Genomic DNA, 21240 nt, shown 5'->3' with positions numbered 1-21240 from the left:
TGTTGTTTTCAATTATTTCCAACCGAAAACAGAAGTTACTGCAAAGATAACATGATGTAGTTTATTCACATCTGAAATGTCTGTAGAAACAGATTGAAGCGTTTTGTGCATTTCCCAAATGATCATAACTGAAAATAAAGAGCTATGTCAATAGTGTACAGCTGTGAACCATATATTTTACAGTATATGGACAAAAGTTCCTTTCTTTTAAGCTAAACTATACAAACACAAAAAACGCATGTCAGATATGCAATTTGATACACAATATTTCCTATTAGACACCTCAATGGCAATCTGTGCTGAGATGGTTATATCAGGACAGACTAGTTCATTTTAGCTTCAACAAGGGAAAACAAAACAAAAAGGTTGCTCTGTAACAATATATTACCACAGTGCAGCTTCATCAAACAATGTGTGTGTGAACAGAAATATACCAAACAATATAAATTAATTAGAAATGTTGAAGGTGATGTTATGCATCATAGATTATGCTTTCTGAAACACATTCTACTAATATTCCCAACCAAAATAACTATTTTTCAAACAGTTCCCTCTGGATGCTGACGTGCATGTGGATGCAGTGGTCTGTACTCCTATGCCATCAAATGGTGTAATGAAAAACAGTGACCAGCAGATGGTGGTATGACTGTGTGGTAAGAACGCTAACTCAGGGAGGACAACTGTCTCATTCTCCGTCTAAACATCTAGAAGTGCTAAGTCAGAGGTACCTGGCTTTGGTGAGGATCTTGAATCATAGGGCTCAAGGTGGGGATGGTTTAGGCTAAAAGAAGACTTTTGGATGAGGCAAAAAACATCTGGTTGTCTTTGACTTCTTATGACCGGGATGATAGACCTTCCTAACTGGGAACTGCTTCTCAGGCAGGAATGTGGGATAGAGAAAGCAATGAGAAATTATAAACCCTTAATCATTGGTGGAAGAAGTATCCATTTTATTTACTAAAATAAAAGTATGAATTCTAGCTATGTCTGTGGGGGCAGAGGGCAAAAACTCACAGGTACCACAGGTTGTCACTGGTGGACTTGGACCTCATTGTAATTGTTTTGCATATTTTAGAATAGTTGCATCTACAGCAATGCATTATATTTTCTAAGATGATGGTATGTTTTGTTGTAAAATTTTAATCAGAGTCAATCATCAAGCATAGTTAGATATGCTGGAGTATAACAGTGCAACATTGCCTCTGAAATGTAGTGAAAAGGAAATATGAATTCAATTAAATGTATTTAAATTTAACACACAGGTGCATATTAACATAAAAACAACAAAATGCAACACGTAGAGAAATAAAACCATTGCAAGTCCTTTGTGTCACTTTTTGTAGGCTCAGTTAAGGCCGTTATAACTGCATGAATAAAGTAGCATAAAATGAAAATAATACAGTAGTAAGTACAGCATTCATGTCCTTATTTGAAGCTTGCAATAGATATACCAGAGTTAAAGGGTGCAGCAATATTAGCATAGCAACTGGAATAGTATGTGTCAGGGTAATGCTGTACCTTTATTTAAATGGGTGTGTGGCCAGTCACTAAGATCAGCTGGTTATCTTGATGGCACAAATGAGAAAAGTTTCTGAATGAACGTAAAGTATGAGCATGAACACCGTTTCAAGACATTAGTCTTCTCTAAAGCACTGAGTTCTCTACTTTCAGCCGTGGTAGCTAACATGATGGACAGTTAATGCCAATCATTAGGTAACCTTGATCATTACACCATGTTAACTGCTTGATTTCCTTAGGGAGCACGTCTGCATGGAAACACCTGCTATCAATAGACTCTGTATCAGATGTGTCTGATTTTAAAGCAATACGTGGGATTATTTTATTTCTACTAATGAAGACACTAGCTTTGCACTCTTGTCACTTTTGTAGTAAAATAAAATGAAGTACAAGACTGTAGATAGAAATAGAAAACTTAAATTACTCACTAACATGGCTTAACCAGGTATAAAAATGCTTAGTCTGATAGGTAATTTCAACATGATGAAATAATTCCAAGTTTAAATTATGTTTGTCTTATGTTCCTTAATCATTCATATTAAAGTGTGAACACGGTAGATGCAGCTTTAAGACACTTGGTTTAAAACACACTGAGACAGTGAGCCAGTGGATCTGAACTGGACCAGCTAGTGTGTATTGTTAGTGTATAATTTAAAAATATCACCATGGATTTCTATGGGTTACATCAAGTTCATTGCAAGTATATTCTTAATAAACACACTAACCATGGATATTATATTTTACAATAATAAACTTTATTTGAAGGATTTGATGGATTAATTAAAGCGGACTGGAAATTTATTTTTACAGGAAACAGATGTCCGTTAATCACAACCAGGGAGGAGGAGTGATTTGCTCTTAACTGAAGTGGATGATGTGTTAGTGCTGTTTTTAAGTTGTTCCGGCTGCAGTAATTACATACACACTGTTGTGCTTGTGCACTCAAACATGTGGACGCACAAACACATAGTGAGGCAATTTTGAATTTCCTTTTCCACACTCTAAGTATTCCCATACACTGAGGATAGTAGAAGAGAGGATAATGAGTAAAAATGATGTTGTTCTCTTCTCATGAACTGCTGTTCGGAAGCCAAGGGATTGTAAAGATGAAGGCTTAATGGGCAGACTGCAAATCAGTGTGGTACTTCTGGGTCTGAACACCATCACCTATCCCAGCAGGCAGAATATTTAATTACATTTATTTCTCACATATATGCAAAAATAACATCTGCAGCACAAAAGGGTAAAATATTTTGTTTTGGTGTTTTTGTGTAATTGCATCTTATACATTTTTATGTTCCTGTTTCTGGCTGCCTCTGACACCATTTATGAAGGGAATAAGCCCATCACAGGGAGTGAAGAGCGAGCCCATTACAGGCATCCACTTTATGTAGTGTATGGATGCCCTCAAACTCAACTCACACTGGGCTCCTGTGCCAGCCAATTACACTGATATACAGTGTTCATATTTGTGTGTGTACAACCTCTCGCAAGCAACCACACACTGAGAGGCTGGTTTCTTATTGAAAATGTGAGTCTCTGTGCTTAACAGTAATCCCATCAGCATGCAAGTAACTAAATATACACACACACACACACACATATAGAGAAACAGGAAGAAGGAACAGAGAGAACAATATAGAATGTACACACACAAACGCACTCCTACACACAAGTGCTCCTAATCTGCATTGCAGATGTTTCTTGTGGCCTCTTTGTCTGCCAACACCAAGATGATGAGCCATCCTTGTTAGCATGGAGACTTTTAGCTGTAATTATCTGGTAATGGCACTTAGCCCATCAACTCCTCCTCTAGTGTGTTCCAGTGAGTGCACACATACTCACACACATATTCAGACACAAACACACATGCTGGCATACATCTATACAGACAGACACAAATACAGACACACATGGCCACACACACAGCTGGTCAGAAATCCTTGAATACAGACAAAGAGAATCTCACTCAGACAAAAACACACACACAAATACAGACAGGCAAACATTAATAACTACACACACAGCTCAACAGAAATCTGCGAATTTGAGGAAGATACACACAAATGCAGAAAACATATACACTGACAAACACAGACAGGCACACACAAACAAACACACATACAGTGCGCCATATCCCTGCTCCTCTGTCTGCCCCCATGGCTAATCTGTGCAACTTATTATCCAGGAGATAATAGGAACTGTCATCCATGAGGCAGAGAAAGGAGGGAGACAGAGGGAGAGAGAGGCAGCGGGGTGGCTGTGTGTTCACTGCATTTTTAAAGCAGAGGGAGACTTTACTGCATTAACTTTACGAGGCCAGATGTGGAAAATTAACCGATTTGACTCCTTTCACAATGTGGAAACACCTTATCACTGCAACAAAAGGTGCCACAAAGTGTTACAAAGGGAGGAGCAAAAGCGCTGATAGACGTAAAATGAAATGGACCAAGAGAGACAGAGAGAAGGGAAATGTCGGGAAAGAGCTGATGCAAATGGAAAGAACTGAAAAGGGTGGAGGGAGACTGAATGTTAATTTGCTTTTAACAATCACATTTTATTGCAATGGTTGTGGAACACTTCGGTTGTTCATTCTGTGAAACTGTTCGCACACAGGATGCCATAAACCTTCATCTCCTCAGCAAAGCTCTCAGAGGCAACACAAAGGCAGAAAGGAAGGTAATGAGAGAGAAAGAGGAGAATAATGAAAAGGGAAAAGAGAGAAAACAATAATAGAGAATGATTAAAAAGAATTTCTACAGCAAACATAAGCACAGACTCTGCTTTACTGAAAGTGCTGTGCCTCGAAAACAAAATGGCAGATTAATCTTTCTTGGATGAAAGAGCCAAGGAGATTGGCAGCCAGTTTGGGGTTTAGTGTGTTGCTGCACTCACAGTTTTGGAAGTAATAACATTAGTGTAGTGGGGGCCTCCAGCCAGCAGGGGCAGCAGAGCATGAAACCTAACAGAGAGATGATGTTTGTGTGTGTGTGTATATATATATGTATAAAAATAAAATATCAAAATAGTATATGTCTTAACTTTAAGTAGTCCAAAACTGACTAAAAATAGATAAAAAGGGGACACAGTGTCCAGTAGTGATAGCAAGGCAGCATTGTATCTGTACTTCACCAGGCACATTTATACAGAATTGACACAGTTTATGCTGACTGCTGTTTTCTAATTTAGTTTAAAAAAGGAATCTGCATGTCCTCTTGTGCTCCGAGAACAGCAACTAACCCACTAATATGGACTTGGTGGTGGTAATGAAGTTCTGAATCGAGAAAGCCTTGGCAGGTGCTGATTTTGAGGATGGGCAGGATGGACACAGTTTTTGAAACATGATGCATCATTGATAAGATGTTGAATAAAACACTAAAGTTATTACCAAGTTACCTCAGCCCATATATGCTGATCCTGTATGTTAAAGATTTTTTCTTGCATGCACACATCCGGGGCAGCCCCTCCTGCTGACGTTATGTTCCTGTGCAGGAGTCATTTCTAATCTAGTGTAATATGAAGATATTGATTTAGAGAGTGCTTTAATTGGTTTGAGAGACGTCCCACTCCTTGTGCCATTTGCAGTTATTAAAAAAGTTAAATATATTGCACCCAAACTGCAAAAATATACTGCATGTTGTATTTGAGAGTTTTGTATGCTTCGATGTAATGCATGGGGGAGAGGGGTGATTTTCAACAATACAAAAATAAAACAAATTGATAGATTAAATAGATAAATTACTACTATAAATTAGATTTAAATCATTGCGTTTCAATCTATGGCTAGGTATAAAACATTTTATAAAAACACAAGAACAAATTGAAAAGTGCACCCAAAATTGTGCCACCATTGTTTGACATAACTGCTCTCTGGGGAGGAGGAGGTGAGCACACTATGGTCAGCTCTGCTATTCTGAAATCATTTTCATAAGTAGAGTTGTCATTCCAGGCTCCCAAAATATTTTATTCATTTTTAAGTGACAGGTGGAGAGAGGAGATTTTCTGCACTCAACCACCTGGATGCCCTGCTAAATCCAAATGTTAACTAATGGAGTCCAACATTAGTGCCATTAAGCAGAGGACAGTGAGTGAGTGAGTGAGTGAGTTGTTTACTAACTATATTAACCTATATAACTATACAATTATTAGTTCTGTTTAGGAAAGGCATCCCTGAAAATCTATATTATGACCTCAGCAAAATGAGGTGCAATTGTAGAAAATACTGACAGACAGAAAATCTTGTTCAGTGCAGCAGCAGTTCTTGGCTGCTTTACCTTGCTGCATACAGAGCTGCTGAATCAGTTTCACAAAATCAATTAATATCTTCACTTAGGGGCATAATTTTTTAACTTAAAGGAAGAAATGAGGAGAAAGTCACACCTATTAAGGCACTGGCTCACAGACTGATATTAAATAAAAGAGGGAAAACCTGCCAAATCATAACACAACTGCATTCATTTTTTTAAAGCTAAAATTTGAGGAAATCAATGTTTCTAGCACACTGCTTTCATCAGGACAGCAGCCAACCATCATATATAGTGTCAAAGACAGGTGTTTCAAATCAATGTTTTCAAGGCAACTAATAAACCTGGACATAGAAACAGAGTCCATAGAGAGGCCATTAACTAGTGCTTGCCGTGGCCATCATGGTGGAGGCTAGTCTTGGCTATAAGTGGCCTCTCTGTGGACTCTGTATCTATGTTTAGGTTGATTGCCCTGCAAACTCTGATTTCAAACACCTCTCCTTGAGTCTACATGAGGCAACTGTTGAATTTGGAATTTCTATAGTTTCTATTTCGACCTCTATTTCAACGTAAACCAACGTCATACATGGAGAAACTGATTCAGAGAAAAACAATATAAATTACTCCACTGACTGTTGTTAAATATCAATTTCAATTTGTATTATTGCAAAAAATAAGCTCTGTGGCAAACAAAGGTTTATGATATTTACACTTTTTCTTCAGCAATCTTCACAAATTCACACCACTTTTATGATTTTTTTAAGTGTGAATTCAATTGCCAGAAGGCTAAAAACAAACTGCACCATGGTGGCGTGACTTCAACTTCCACCACTTAACTTTTAACTCGTCATTAAAGCATCTAATTCAAATATGCAAGTTGGAAAGTCTGGGTTAGAATAGTAAGTATAAACACAACAACAACGCTCTAAGGGCAGACCAGTGAGCAGATAACTCTCCGTGTTTGGCGTGCTGATGTTTAATGTCACAGACAACCTCTGTCTCATTTTTTGGCATGGCATTTGACATGTAAAAGCTTCAAAATTCACAGGTGGTGTATTTACTGACATCTTTCACATTGTAGAACTAAACGTAACAATCTCTTAAGCTTGTATTAACCACAGACCTTATTTCAGGCATTTAACCAAAAACCTCATACAGCAACAACTGAACATTATCACAAATTAAAGCACCTGTTTACTTTGGGATTACATACATTTTATCTTTTAAAATTGGCCCTTGAAAAGTCTATAATTGAATCTGATGGATTTATTTACTTTAACTAGAAATGATCAAACCAGTGTAAAGAATCTGACAAGAAAAATTCAAGCTTTAGAATCCAAATACTGACCCATCAGATTTGCAGTCTCAACACAAACATAGGATGGATGTTCAATTGGAAGAACTTCTCATGCTTTTTTCATGAACTTGCAGCAGATTGACATTTTCACAAACTCTATTATCATGAATAAGCATAATCATTTGAGAGAATTGTTTGTCTGTTTGAATGAATGTACACAGTGGAGAGCGAAAGGCAAGATGAGAGCAAAGAGAGAGCCTGAAATATGCTACAGTCTGCTCAGACACTGCAGTTTGGAGCACAGCCTGTAACACCATAACCCTTTGATCTACCACGAGTCCTTCAGTTATCATGAATCTTCAATGAAACCATTGAGCTGCCTCGGCTTCTGTGATGCTCTGGGAGATGACAGCGCAGGGCACTGGCAGGGTTGAATCTTCAATGAAGAGCAACAGCAACCCTGGAACAATGGGCAGGCCAAAGAGCGCCCATATCCTCAGCCAACTCTCCCCGCCGGCTCATCCGTCAAACCCCCAGTGAACTGTCACTCCTCTCAACTCACACAGATCCCTTGTCTCCTGTTACTTTTTCCCACTTGCTTATACTGTCAGACCATTTTACCCTGGCTCTTCAGTCCTGTTTCTCTTCCCCTTTACTCTTGTCTTCTTCTCTGGAGCACTGTGGACAAAGAGGAAACAAACCAGGGGGGTACTGGTGACATTTTCATCCATCATCAAAGAGACACAAATAGATTTTTTTTTTCAGTGTCAATGTCAAAATCACCCATGTGACCTTGTGAAATCATTCAGCCCAGTGTTTCTGGTGAATATAACCTTTGTTTGCAGTATAGTATTTTCTGTGTTAGACAATAAAATGTATAGAACAAAGTATATTTTGAAGTTACTCACCTAAAATGTTTCCCAAAAATTTAACTGGCTACATCAGCTCTAACTTTGTTTCTTGTTGATAAAACTCACCAGTGTGTCTCATTGTCCAGGCCAAAGTAAGCCATAGTGTCCCTCCTGTGGCAATTCAATAAACCATAAACCATAGGAAAACTATGTAGGATTGTGAGAATATTCAGGATTTTCCAAGTTCATGAAAACCCCCATAATGAAAAAGAAAAAAGAAGCAAAATAAACATATATATAATACCTATACCTTGTTGCATGATGGAGATTTTACTTTTCATGAGTCTAAGGACAGAGGTTGTAAAACACACTGGGAAAGGGTTACATGTTAATGTTACAAAACTGCCACCTGTTTACCTTATTACCAAACTATATAACGTAATGTCACACATTATATCCAACAGAAAGATAACATAACTGTACATAAATATTGCTGAGTACGGTCTGGACCAACTCTATTTGAAAAATGTCCTGAGAGAACTTTTGTTATGAGTTGGTGCTGTACAAATAAAATTGATAATCATATCATAAAAATGTCTTGTTTAGCTGCAAAATAATTGAACAGAAGATTCAGGGTCTTTGATATGTGAATCTGGTAGGTGGACAATGCACTATCCACAGTCCCCCCCTATATCCATAACTAGGGGGTCTCCACAATGTTTATATGGTCAACAATATTGTTCCTATGTTGCTTGTATTTTTCTTGGTAATGATAATTCTAGCAATTGCTACCTTGGCTTACAGTTTTACAAGAAAGATAATTCACATGGACATTCAGTCAATCAAAAGCTTATGATTCTGTGATGTTTGATTTTAGGAATTTGAAGGTACTAAATGCAATACTCTGTATTAATGATGAGCTAAGGTTTTTTACCATGTAACAAGAAGGCAGCCTCCAGATGTAACACAGACAGACATGAAATAAAGTAACAGTACAAACTAAAGGTTGGACAGTTTTTATAAATTTAATATATCAATATATAGAGATATTTATCAACAGCTTGATTTCATAGAAACGTGAGTGAGACCATTTTGGCATACAGTACAGATATTCCATGTAAGTACAGAAGTTGCTAAGTGTTTAACTCCCCCCACCCCGTCCCTCACCAACCCGCCAGTTAACCCCCCATGCCCTCCCGCAGACACATAACACAGAAAAACAGAAAGAGTAAAAGTATACAGGAGCACAAAACAAGGCACCAATAAATTAAAATGATAACCCCTCTTTTTTTTTTTTAAACACACAACAAAATCTATTCAACAGAATTAAATACAGTATGAACACTAAAAATCTGCAATGCTGTTAAAAAGCAAAACAAAAACAAAAGGAACAGACAGGAGAAAAATTAAAGTAAAAACACTTTGGCAGATTATTAATTTTTAGTTACAATCAAGTAGTAAATAAATCCAGTGCTCTTGTGTACAAATAAATTCATATATAGTCTACACTCCTTTTCACCCCAGAGGTTTATGTACATCTTTTTTTACAGATACATTTAAAACATTATCAAAAAGTTTTTGCTGTATGAAAACGTATTTACAAGTCACGATTCAAAACCATTGGACTGTACCATTGGACCCCCCCTTTTTTTATTTCCTCCCCTCCTAAGAACGTTATCTCTTTACACAGTGCAGAAGGCTTCTTGAAAAGTTTTGTGCAACAAACAGCGTAAAAAAATGCCTGTCGTATGGCTGTGGAATGGACAGAGCCCCGGATGGTTTTTGAGATTTCCTTGCAGGCAATGACACATCAGCAACATTTGAAGAAAATGCAGGTAGACAGTTTTGCAAAAAATTAGAGCCAATAGTTTCTTACATTTGCAGTGACTTTCTCCAACCTCAATCGCCGTTGAAGCAAAATGTCCAAATCTATTGTTATTTATCAAAATATTGCCAGTGTATATCATCATCCCAACCCATAAAAAGATTTACACACACATATTTCACAACTTCCCCATTGCTGTCTTATTCCCCCAACCTTCATTTTACACTGACTGGTAGAAAAATGTAGGCGACTGAACACTGCCCTTCAAGTAATCAAACGACAAGAAGATCAAATATGAAACTGAGAACGGTTTGGTGAGGAGAGAGAGAGAGAGAGAGAGAGAGAGAGAAAGAGAGAGCAACAACTACAACTCACAGACTAACAGTCCAAAAAACACATGATAATAAGAGGAACCAGTTAGTGAAGGAAAGTCACTGGGTCGAGAAGAGCTAATTGCTAGCCAAGTAGAGTCAGTGAGGGCTCCTTCCACAGTCCAAAACTGTAGCTGGTTTGGGGAGTTGGTGGTGGGGGGGCTGCTTCTCCTGGCTGAGCGTGCTTGTATGCCTGTTCGCTGGTTCATGATCAGGAGGGCTCTTTTACAGCTCTGGGGGTTTCCTTATTATTTTTATGATTCCAGGTTATTTCCTCCAGTGTTTTTTTCCCCATTCGTCCAGTGTGTGTGTGTGTGTGTATCTGTCTACCCAAAGACTGATAGCCCTTGCCAAAGGAAAGATGTCGATGGCTAAGATGAAGATGGGAGGGTGAGAGAATGAGAGTGCACGGAGACAGCAATGCTGACTTTGCTTTTTAAACTAAAATTCAGTAGTGTAACAACCACAGAAAGACTTGAAGCCTGACAGCTGCATTGCTTTTGATACAGTGCTTGAGGAAGTAAAGTAGTAGAGGGATGTGAGTGATGTTAGAAAGCAGTCAGTGCATCCTGTTTAAAGCAGCATAGGTGAGACCGGAGACAACCATTAGAAGAGTGCAGAGAGGAAGGGAAGGACGAGCGACAGGACAGTTAAAAACAGGGAGACCAAATCAGGAACGTTACAGCATACAATTAGATTGGATTATGGGTTATCACGGCTGTTAGAATTTGCTAAGATGAGCTACTAATTTAACATCTTTCTAATAAAATAAACCAGACAACCTTGTCATGGATGTTTTGACATAAGTTAGTTTGATCTATTGTGATAGTAAACTGCTAGGCCTACACAACACAGGAATTTTATTGAGCATGTGAATATGTATCCAAAGTGCATGTTTTGATCGAGAACCAGGATTGTGTTGCACCAGCTGTTTGTTAATCTATCACTAAGTCTGTGTGTAAAGTCCTTCCAAAGTTTTATACAAACTAGCTGCTGCCGTGTGATTAGTGATTTACTAAATCGGGTTTCACCATTAAAACATGAAGAGTTTCTTAACAAGTAAAGACTTAAGTAACTTAGGTATTTTTAAATATGTAGAAATATGTCTTTCAGAGTCAGGAGTATTCATACAATTTATAAAAAATGGGAAATATCTGATTACACTAAGTTGAAATTATACTAAGTAATGTATATTGTGTTATTTTGTTGTGAAATGTAATTTAAAATCTTCTAAGTTACTGCACATCATTAAACAGCATTCTGATCTAGTGCCAATTAGAAGTCTCAACCAAATCTCATTACCTCAACAATTGTTTGGGTTTACATCCTGTTTTAATATAGTGGTTTGTAAACTTACAAATAGCTGGTGCAACCGGTTCCCAATCTACTACATTTTGGTTTAATGTTAAATACGTTTGTGCAAGATATTATGTTGCACATGCAACAATGCAGCAACTACTGAGTTAACACTTAAAGACTTCAAGTAAATAACAAAAAACGTACCTCTACAACATCATACCTGTATTACAATAACTGAATCACTGAACATATATGTACATAAACACACAATTAATTATTCTTCGACCTCTTCAGCATGAGGAAGAGTGCACAGCTTGATCCTTGAAACTGCAGCCTGGTGTTTATGGAGCTGACTGAGAGTAAAACTATGATTATGCTGCCATTAGAGCATCAATTAGCTCCTAAATGATTCCTGAAAATATGAACCAAGAATGCCCAGAAAGCATACTATCAAAGCATGTCCTGTACAACCACTACAATTACTACCTACTATATGATGAATGACTAAAGCTCCTTTCTGGACTTTTTCAGTGTCCTTCAGTGGAGACGGCTGCCCTCAAGGTGGCCACAAAGTGGACCAACCAATCTGTCTTCACACTGTAGCCATAATAAGTTTTCTACAACGCCAGGCTCAGTCACCTCAATAAATAAGCAATTTATACTCCTAACTGCAAACCCTCAGTATGGAACTCCATTAGACCTGCAGCAAACACGGACATAAAGAAAACTACATGGAGTGCAGAGATGGCTGAGCTCAGGGTTCAGTCCAGCAGCGGGTTTTTGGATTTATTTAATCTTAAATTCATAAAGATGTCTGACTTGTGACATCTTTCTTGGCATCTTATATCATCCTCATCTTTCCTTTAGGACATATATAGATTTTTATGAAAAAGTATGAAAAATAAAGAATTCATAACAGTTGTCAGCTTTGTCAATGTACCTTTTTCATACAAGTTATTCCAAAATTCTACCAAAAAAACACTGCAGGAAGCCACCAAGCCAGTCCAGGATCATGCTGAGCTGAGACACACTCTTGCCCACCATGTAATGCATTTTATTTTACTTCATCGGTACAAAGTTAAGATTAAGGGAGATGGCCACCCCCTTGTGCTCAATCCCCCTTCGTTAGATAGACGTAGGAGAGTGCAGTGCTGGAGAGGACTGCAATTTACTTGTCTGGCATGCCACTTGTCACATACAGTTCATACAAATCCCCCACTGTGCACCATAAACTGAGAGTGCCATCCATTTGAGGGAGGTGAGCGGAGTGAGTGTCAGAACACTTCAACACAACATCAGCAGAAATCCAGCAAAATAAATGGCCCACTATTCATCTTCTGAGCATAAACCTGTTTGCATACAGTTTGGTCTAAATCCTGGCAGACATTTCCTGCCTACCTTTGTCTTGTGTTTCTTTCTTCCTCCCCCGTGGTTAGCTGAGCATCTATACCGAGAAAACTTTTCCAGGAAACAGTGAGAACCATCAATAATTACCATTAATCAACTGTTAGTTTGTATGCACATACTGTCTGTAAAGTTAGATGAATACATATGCTGAGCCTGTACGAGGCCACTATTGGAAGACATCTTGAATTCTATCCTTTTTTTCTTGTTATTCAGTCATATATTTAAGGTTTATTAAACGTCTTAGGATGTGACAAACAAAAGCAACATTGTTCAAATTTGTTATTCAATGGAAGACAAGTGTTGCATGTATAGTTTCGACAATGTAAAACACCTTATATCTTATAATGCATTATAAGTGTGCTTAACACCTTTAAAAGGCCCTTTATTGAGACTAAGTGATGTCCAGAGTAGGAATAATTTGCCATAACTACTTGTAACAGCTATCACGTTAACTTGTGATGACAGCTTCTAGAAATTCACTATTACAACACATTGTAAGCAATTATTGCGATAGTCACTGAGCATGAATTCCATCTGATTCAATGGGCTGGAAGCATGTCTGTGGCAAGCCAATGGAAGATCAGCTCTTTACGCTGGTTTACACGCTTCTTCTCTATCCAGCTTTCAAATCAAATCAGTGCTCGGCTCAGTCAGCCTCGGCGTATTACTCATCTGCCCATACAAAACAGGGCCACTAACAACCACGCTGAGCAGTCAGTGACAGCAGAAAGTCATTCCAAATGAGGGCTCTTTTTTTGCAGTATTGCATCAAGTCACATTGTTAAAAAGTGGGGACTAAAGACGGAGAAGTTGTCACGATAAAAACAACCACACGCAGTGCTGTGAAGCCACTGACACACTGGGATTGATGTTTATTGGGTGCTCAAGTTCATCCACTAATATCTGTGTTTGGCAGCAGTTGAAAACCATTTTCATATCTCAAAACAGTTACAGGATGGTGTTTTATAACACTCTGCTATCTGAATATGAAGATTTACCTCTAAAATATTAATGCAGCAGACACAAAGACAAACAACGTGTGAGTCCTAACACCCACCGCAAATGAACAAACAATCCCAAATTCATTATCGACTGTAGGCACACCTTTGAGAGGATTACCCATAATCCTTTGCCTTTTCTGCCCTGCTGCTTTTTGCCTTGAGGCACTACCCTCTGGTGGCACAAATCCTGCTATTCCCCTCAAAAAAAGCACCTTGCCTTACTATTTCACCCCAAAATCACCTCCAAACATGCAGACAACCCCATCATATTTTTCTGTCTCCTTTCCCCTTGGCTATATTTAGCATTGACTGCCTACATATAGCATATCAAGGGGCAAATCTGAGAGGCTGGGTGAGAGAAAAGATGAAATTCCCCTGTTTAAAAAAAAAAATCTGTCATGTCTACTCAAGATGTAAAGGGAACTATGAAGAAAAATGATGTCCTTGCCTAGAACTGTATATCCTTGCAGACTTGAACAAATCTGCCTTTAGTGCTGTGCACTGAGAGATGCTGATTACATATTTACAACAGCAAACACATAAAATAAATAAATCGTCATAATATCAATTAAAAATAATGCATGCCAGCTTTTCGCCTTGTACGGTGGCCAGACAGCCTTCTATTTACAATGTGCACTGAGACGGCCAAATGAGGTTAGTTTGAACAAAATCATCAAGCAGCATTTTACACACCACTACAGCTAACAAGAGGCAGAGAGAAGAGAGGAGTGGAGCAGAGACTACAGACAAACTAGCACTAAGGGAAGTAGTAGTGGCTAGTAGTGGTAGTAATGTTACTCCAGTGGAGAAAGTAGGAGAGGAAGGGGGATATACAAGATGTACATGTCATCCCTGCTCCTTAAAAGTGGAGGCAAAATGAGGACTCCTTCTCTTTCTCGTCTGCGTTGTATTGGCCTCATTGTAGTGGTGTCGAGGCTGTGGTGAGAGGAGGGGCCAGGATGGAATTGGGAGGGGGGGCAGGATGTATCCCCCCCTCAGGGATAGCCATCATCCTCCAGACTGAGTGCCACGCGCTGCAAACAGCAGATAAAAAAACTGTTACCCCAGAAGGCTGGTGAAGGAGGGAGAGAAAGAGAAAGAGGTGAGATAGAGAACAGAAAAAGAAAAAACAGCATGATGGACAGAGAACAAAGAAGGAAAGCAGGAGAAAAAGAGAGATTCAAGTCTAGACGGCACCCAGAAAAGAAACGGCAGGTTCGTATAGAATCCATTCTCCTGCTCCTTCCTTCTTCTTCTACTTATAGTCCTCACTTTTCCAACCTCTCCCTGACCTTCCTCTCCTCCTCTTTCTAATTCCCCCTTGTTCATTCCCCCCTTCTCTGGCTGCTCCTATGTGAGGAATGCCGGATGCTTGCCTACGGCTGAAAATGTCTGGCCCACATATTGTCAACCTGATTTCTCTGGCTGTCTGAGTTGCCACATTGCCACGAAAGAAAGGAAAGGAGAGGAGAGGAAAGGAGAGGAGGAAAACATGTTTAAAAAAATGTAAAGACAATAAAAGAGATTTGGACATATGTGTAGTAAAACTGGGAGACAAGAGAGAGACAGTATAGTTCCCTCTCTGTAGCCCTTCACTGCGGGTGGTTGGTAATTCGACCTTGAATGTTAATATGACTCAGTCGTGCACCTGTTTGGTGTGTGTGTGTGTGTGTGTGTGTGTGAGTGTGTGTCTCCAGCCTGTCATCATGCCAGTGATACCCAGAATTCCTTGCCTCCTTTCTCTCCGGAGCAACACAAAGAAATCTGTGTTACCATGCCAACCGATCAAAGCGCTAGACTCCCACCCCCCATAATCCTTTTTGGCTGCCCTTCCCTGCATGCCTTACGTAAAAAACAACAAATATATTCAATAAATGTCCCGATGACACAATCTTTAGATGTTTAAGTGAATTTGAGTGCACGGCTGCATTTGTTTCTGCAGGTTTTAGAAAACGCAGCTTCATTTTCAGTAAGTGAGGCTCAAAAATGCATCTGCATCAATGGGAAATCAACAGGGTAGTCTGTAACTGATGAAATGTGGAGATTAATGGTTTCTGCAACTGCACTCAATACAGAATATGAGAAATTCTATTTTGGACTGTCCTTGCTTCTGATTTGTGCTCCCCTTTTTATCTGTCATGTCTCATTTACAGTGTAATGAAAACATAAAATTCTCATAAGGTATACATCATGATGTTACTATCCACTCTAAAAATCAAATTTTTATTTGCAGAATGGTTTAGTCCTGTGCTCTGTTGTCCTTTCAGAGGTGACTATACAGCTAGTCCTCTTTCTCTTTAAAGGCATTGCAACACTAAAAACATTTTTGTCCTACTAATAAACAGATGCCGCTGCAGGGCGTCCCTCATTATGCATCTCTCTTCCATATATACTGCAACAAGACAGCAGTCATTTTTAAGCCTCAGTACCCCTCTAATTTCTGGATGACCCTTTGTTATCATTTTTAGCAGCAAACATAACGAAGAAACATCCAGAAAATTCCTCTCTAACAAGGATGCACATATTTTCTGTTGTCTCCATGTTGAAAGAAAGAGTAACCTTTGCATCGGCTGCTTCGTGTTAGGAGTTTTGTTGGGAAACGGGAGCTTTATAAGAAACATATGTCTCCCAGTAACAAAACAAACACTTCAACGACCAGAAAAACTAGCACAATGTACGAATAAATGGGATGGCAGGTTGGCAACAAGGATTTAATGTTAATAAACAAATGTACTGTATGGTTATGGTCATGAAGGTGAAATAAATGTGAATATCATGTACTGGTGAAGGGCTTATGTGAGTGTACGATTACTTCAGTGATTACTGAAAGAATTATGTGAGAATGTGGGCGTGTGCATGTGCAAGCCTGTCCTTTCTTTCCAGGCCTACATGTACAACAAACGGGCTTTTCCAAACCCCTGCGCATACTCTCATATCCTAAATATTCCAAATTCCTTCCTTTCCTCTGTAGCTTCTCTCATTTTCCGCTGGAGAGCATTGGGGCCCCTGAGTACCAGTGAGAGTTGCTGTCTGTGATGCCACCCCCTAGAGGAAGCGCTATGAATGGCTGACTGTGGCTGCCACTCACTGCTGGGTACACGTGGCCGATGGACTCGCTGTGTCGCCCGATGTGAATTTCGTCGTCGTCATCCTCCGTGGTTTTGCGGTACACTGGGTTGTCGAAGTTCATGCTCTTGGTGTTCTTGCGCCGCCAGTTGCGCCAAACCAGGTATCCGCCAGTGCAGAGTAATCCGATGACCACTGTGGCAAGGATAGGGACTGCATGTGTTTAACACACACACAACAACAACACACGGCGGGAGCGTTAACACAGCCCAGGGGACACAGAGCGGCGCTTTAAGCACTCACACACACAAACACACCTTGCATACTTTTCTTCATCTACTGAGGGCTCATTATTTTCTTAGTCTTCATTTTTTAAAATTGTCTTTGATGGAATGATCCCAGGTTGTAGGGGAATTAAATCAAGGTGGAGTTCGACACACTGTTATGTGCAAGAGTCAAAAAGCAAGAGTGACAACATTGTTATAAAAAACCTGGAGAATTCATTGGTGTTATGTTTGTTCTTTAAAACATTTGAAAATGTGATTACAATATCCATCCTGTATATCCACCTGCTACTTAAAAAACCGAAAATAATGAGCCTTCCTACTGTATATATATATATATATATATATATATATATATATATATATATATACACACACATACACTATATACATATTCTATTACATTCCATCTCAGTCTCCACAATGATCAAATACACACAAACTTGAATGCACGTGCACAATTTGCAACAATGAATGCCTGCATGGACCATCACACACACACACACACACACACACACACACACACACACACACAAACACACACACACACACACTGTTCTATAAACTCCACACCCAAGAGACACGTGCGTGCACACCACGCACGCACACGCACACACACACACACACACACACACACACACACACACACACACACACACACACACACACACACACACACACACACACACACACACACACACACACACACACACAATACATGCATACACAAAGACTGAAGCACAGAGACTTTTCTATTAAATCTTGTAAAATTCAGGTCCTGAAGCCAGTGATTAGGGTTTCGGGGAGTTTTGAAAAAAAGACCAGCAAGGTTGCTTAACTGTCATCACCGTATTATTCTTATGCTACATTTGGGCTATGATTTATAATTTTGCACTAGCCTGGGCAAAAAAATTAAACACTATCTTCAGACAGCCTGACTCTGGAGTTTTTGGATGGGGTTATGAGACGAGACTCGACAGGGGAAGAAGAAGAGGGAAGGAGAGAGTGAAAGGGGGATTGGAGGATTTGAGATAAGCTCTGTCTCTCTCCACTCATTACCATATCAGCATGGCTGCCTAACTGCCCTGTAGGACCTGTGTGTGCATAGTGCATGTATATGTAACAGCCAAATCAGACGTGTGTCAATGAGGAGAGATAAAACAAGTGTGTGTGGGTGTGTATTTTTGTGTGTGTATGCTCACATCCATATTTTTATGTGCATCCCCTGCGGAAGCCCCATCTAATTGCTATTTTGTTGGATAGGCACTCGAGATCCCTGTGTGACTGGGCTGGAAACCCCAGATCCTCCTTTGTTCTTCTCTAAATGCTCACTGGTTTAAAAAAAAAAACATCAGCTTTTGTCTCATTTAGAAAATTTCACTCCAATTAGAGAGTGGCATAACAGCCTGACTTTGGCTAAATACTGATAATCATTGTCGGGCTGTTTCCCCTTGTGGAGCCGTGGGTGGGCGTGGTGCATTAGTGGATGTGAGTGGAGAACTGGGGTGCAGAAATCCGGCCCTGGTGGACCTCCAACAGTAATTAATGTGTCAAAGCTGCCAAAAAATGCAGAATGGGGGGATTTATGGCAGCAATGAATGGCAGAAGGACATAATGGGGGTTGGAGGGAAAAGGGTTAACAGTCTCTGGGGTTGTTTTTAATGAGCTGATATCTCAATCGTCAAGAATGAAAAGAAAAAAAAAAAATTGCTATACGATGTTTTAGAGCTCCCATAATTGATCAAAGTATTCAATATTAGGGATGAAAGAGATCTCAATTAGCAACATATGCAGCTACTATAAGGTCATTTGCACATGCAGCTGATTTAGTTAGTTAGGTTATGCATGAAAGTATTAAATATTTCCATAAAATTTGATTTTCATTTTAATGAAAGCTAATACAATAGATTAACTTTACTAAGCTGGTTTGACTGTAAGAACTTGCATTCTCTTTGAAGGCCTACCTTATTTTAATTGTACGGTAGTATGGTGGCCTAGTGTTTTTTCTACCATAACAATATATTATTTGACCTGGGAAATTATGTTTTTGGCTTGGAGCAGTGGAGATTTTGACCTGGGAAATAACATTTTATCTCATTAAGCCTCCTTTCAGTTTTTTGATATTTCCTGCCATTCAAAAACTGATTCCAGCAACTGCGTGAGCCACTTTTAGTCCACTGGGTCAGACAAATAGGTCAGAGCAATGGATTGATTTCAGTGTGGGCAATATTGTATGATCGGAGTGGGAACATAAGCTTAATGTTATAACAGCTGGTCAAATGTGATGACAAAACGAACTGAATTTCCCGTTTGCTCAAATCTCTTTAATAATGACATAATGTGCACATTGCAAAGGCCTGGCCATCACTGACGAGCTTACTGGCCCATAATGGCTTTTTGTAGCCGTAGGCCAGGCTGCTATTGTTGGATAATACCTCAGCTCAGTACATTTTCTCAATTACTAAACTGTTATTTTGTGCTCAAGCATCGCTGCTGAGGCTGACATCGGACTTGCACGTTTAAGACACAAATTGTTATCTAAAACATACTAATTTTAATCAGTCAGGTGGGCGTACAAACACTCTAAAACCCAGTCACTCACACATTCAAGTCCACACTCCGCCAGACATATAAAATACCACATCCACACACAACATGCAGGACTTGAGCGACAAGCTGAGGCGGAGAAGCAAGGAGGGAAAAGCAGGCGGGCAGAAAGCAACACAGCAAGAAAGTCAAGAGTACTCACCAATAGGAATGACTATCCCCAGAACAGCTACTGTGATGTTGTTACCTATGAGGTAGTGATCACTCGCAGCTGAGATGAAGAAAAGGAAAAAAGAAAAAGAAAACTAAATAAAAAGTTGTGTTCCAAAACACCTTCCCCTAAGGTCTTGCTAGAGAGAAACAAAAAGTTTGAAGCATTGTGCTGGAAACAACTTATTTGCATAATATTCGCGCAGAGAATCCATCTGATTTCACTTTGGACTGCATGTGTAAATGAAATGCTGGTGAATGGGTGATGACATATAAATGCAATGAGATGCATTTTAATACAAGAGGAGACAAATGCAATTCCAGGGAGTAATGCATCAAAGTTTTTACTAATACAATTCAAAACTTAATTTGGATTTAGGATGCAATACATCTTTCACTGGAGGTTTGAAACATACTCCAGGTGACCTTGAGAGTGAAAATAAACACACGACACTGTGTTGCAAGTCATTCGTTTATCTTCTTGCTTTGTATCCGTACTCCCCTTCAACTCTCACCCCAACAGGTCGGTGTGGAGCTTGACATTAATCCTGCTCCCAACCCTCCTATTAGCAGCAGGCTAGCCATTAGCCAAAGTGTGATCAGATGGCTATAATGAAGTCTAGTGAGGAAGATCAACAGAAGAGATCACAGCGCTGGCCCTGCATACTGATTGGCTCATTCTTGAAAGAGACTCTGTGTAGTTGTAAGCACGTAAAAAAGCACAGATGGGAGGTGACGGATGGAACATACAATTATGACATATTTTCTCTCATAAAAGCAATAAAAGCCGTTCGATGAATGCACACACACACACACACACACAAATTACACTTTAACATAAAGAGGCACAGCAGGTGATATGACTTCAGACTGAGCAGTGAGGCGTCTGAGTCCTGATTCAGCAGAAGTGAATTTGGCTTTTCTTAAAGGATGAGTGATGTCCAATGGGTCTTAAGAATCTAAAGGGCGGGTTAATAGAATCTTTTTAAAGCAGCAGTTATGAAAGAAGCAGTCCTGGAAAGTGAAGGCAAAGAGAAAGTGTGAGAGAGAAAGTGAGAACATTTCTCTGTTTCATTAAGATTATTATTGCTGAAGGGATTTTGAGTTAAAAAAGAATTAGCTGTTGCTGCCTCTATTAATACCTCCCTACTTACATCCCTATATTGTCATACAGTCTCTTATAAATATAACCCTATCATCGTGTAGGTCACCTAAGGTATACACGGTAGATAATATTAAAGTCAATATGTTGGAATATCAACTGCATACACTGTGAGCCAAAGCTTAATGGAAGATTTGTATCATTCTGAATGTCTTTGT

At 39.3% G+C, this 21240-nt stretch overlaps 1 protein-coding gene across 7 annotated transcripts in view; it reads right to left on the bottom strand.

The window, feature by feature from the left end:
• Nucleotides 1-8916: 8916 nt before the first annotated feature.
• Nucleotides 8917-21240, bottom strand: part of lrp8 (low density lipoprotein receptor-related protein 8, apolipoprotein e receptor) — a 163664-nt gene continuing 151340 nt past the window's right edge. For 2 of the 7 annotated variants that reach the window (XM_051376853.1, XM_051376854.1), the window contains exons 17-18: nt 19913-19981; nt 8917-17092 (exon numbers count right to left, since the gene is read on the bottom strand). In XM_051376853.1, the coding sequence (XP_051232813.1) occupies nt 16791-17092; nt 19913-19981 (371 nt within the window). In that variant the 3' untranslated portion in view covers nt 8917-16790. The remainder of the gene's footprint in view (nt 17093-19912; nt 19982-21240) is intronic. The other 5 variants (XM_051376855.1, XM_051376856.1, XM_051376857.1 and 2 more) reach the window with 4 other exon arrangements.

Source organism: Dicentrarchus labrax, unplaced genomic scaffold (assembly GCF_905237075.1).
Source record: "Dicentrarchus labrax unplaced genomic scaffold, dlabrax2021, whole genome shotgun sequence".
Classification (NCBI taxonomy): Eukaryota; Metazoa; Chordata; class Actinopteri; family Moronidae; genus Dicentrarchus; species Dicentrarchus labrax.
This window is presented reverse-complemented; position numbering and strand designations above follow the sequence as displayed.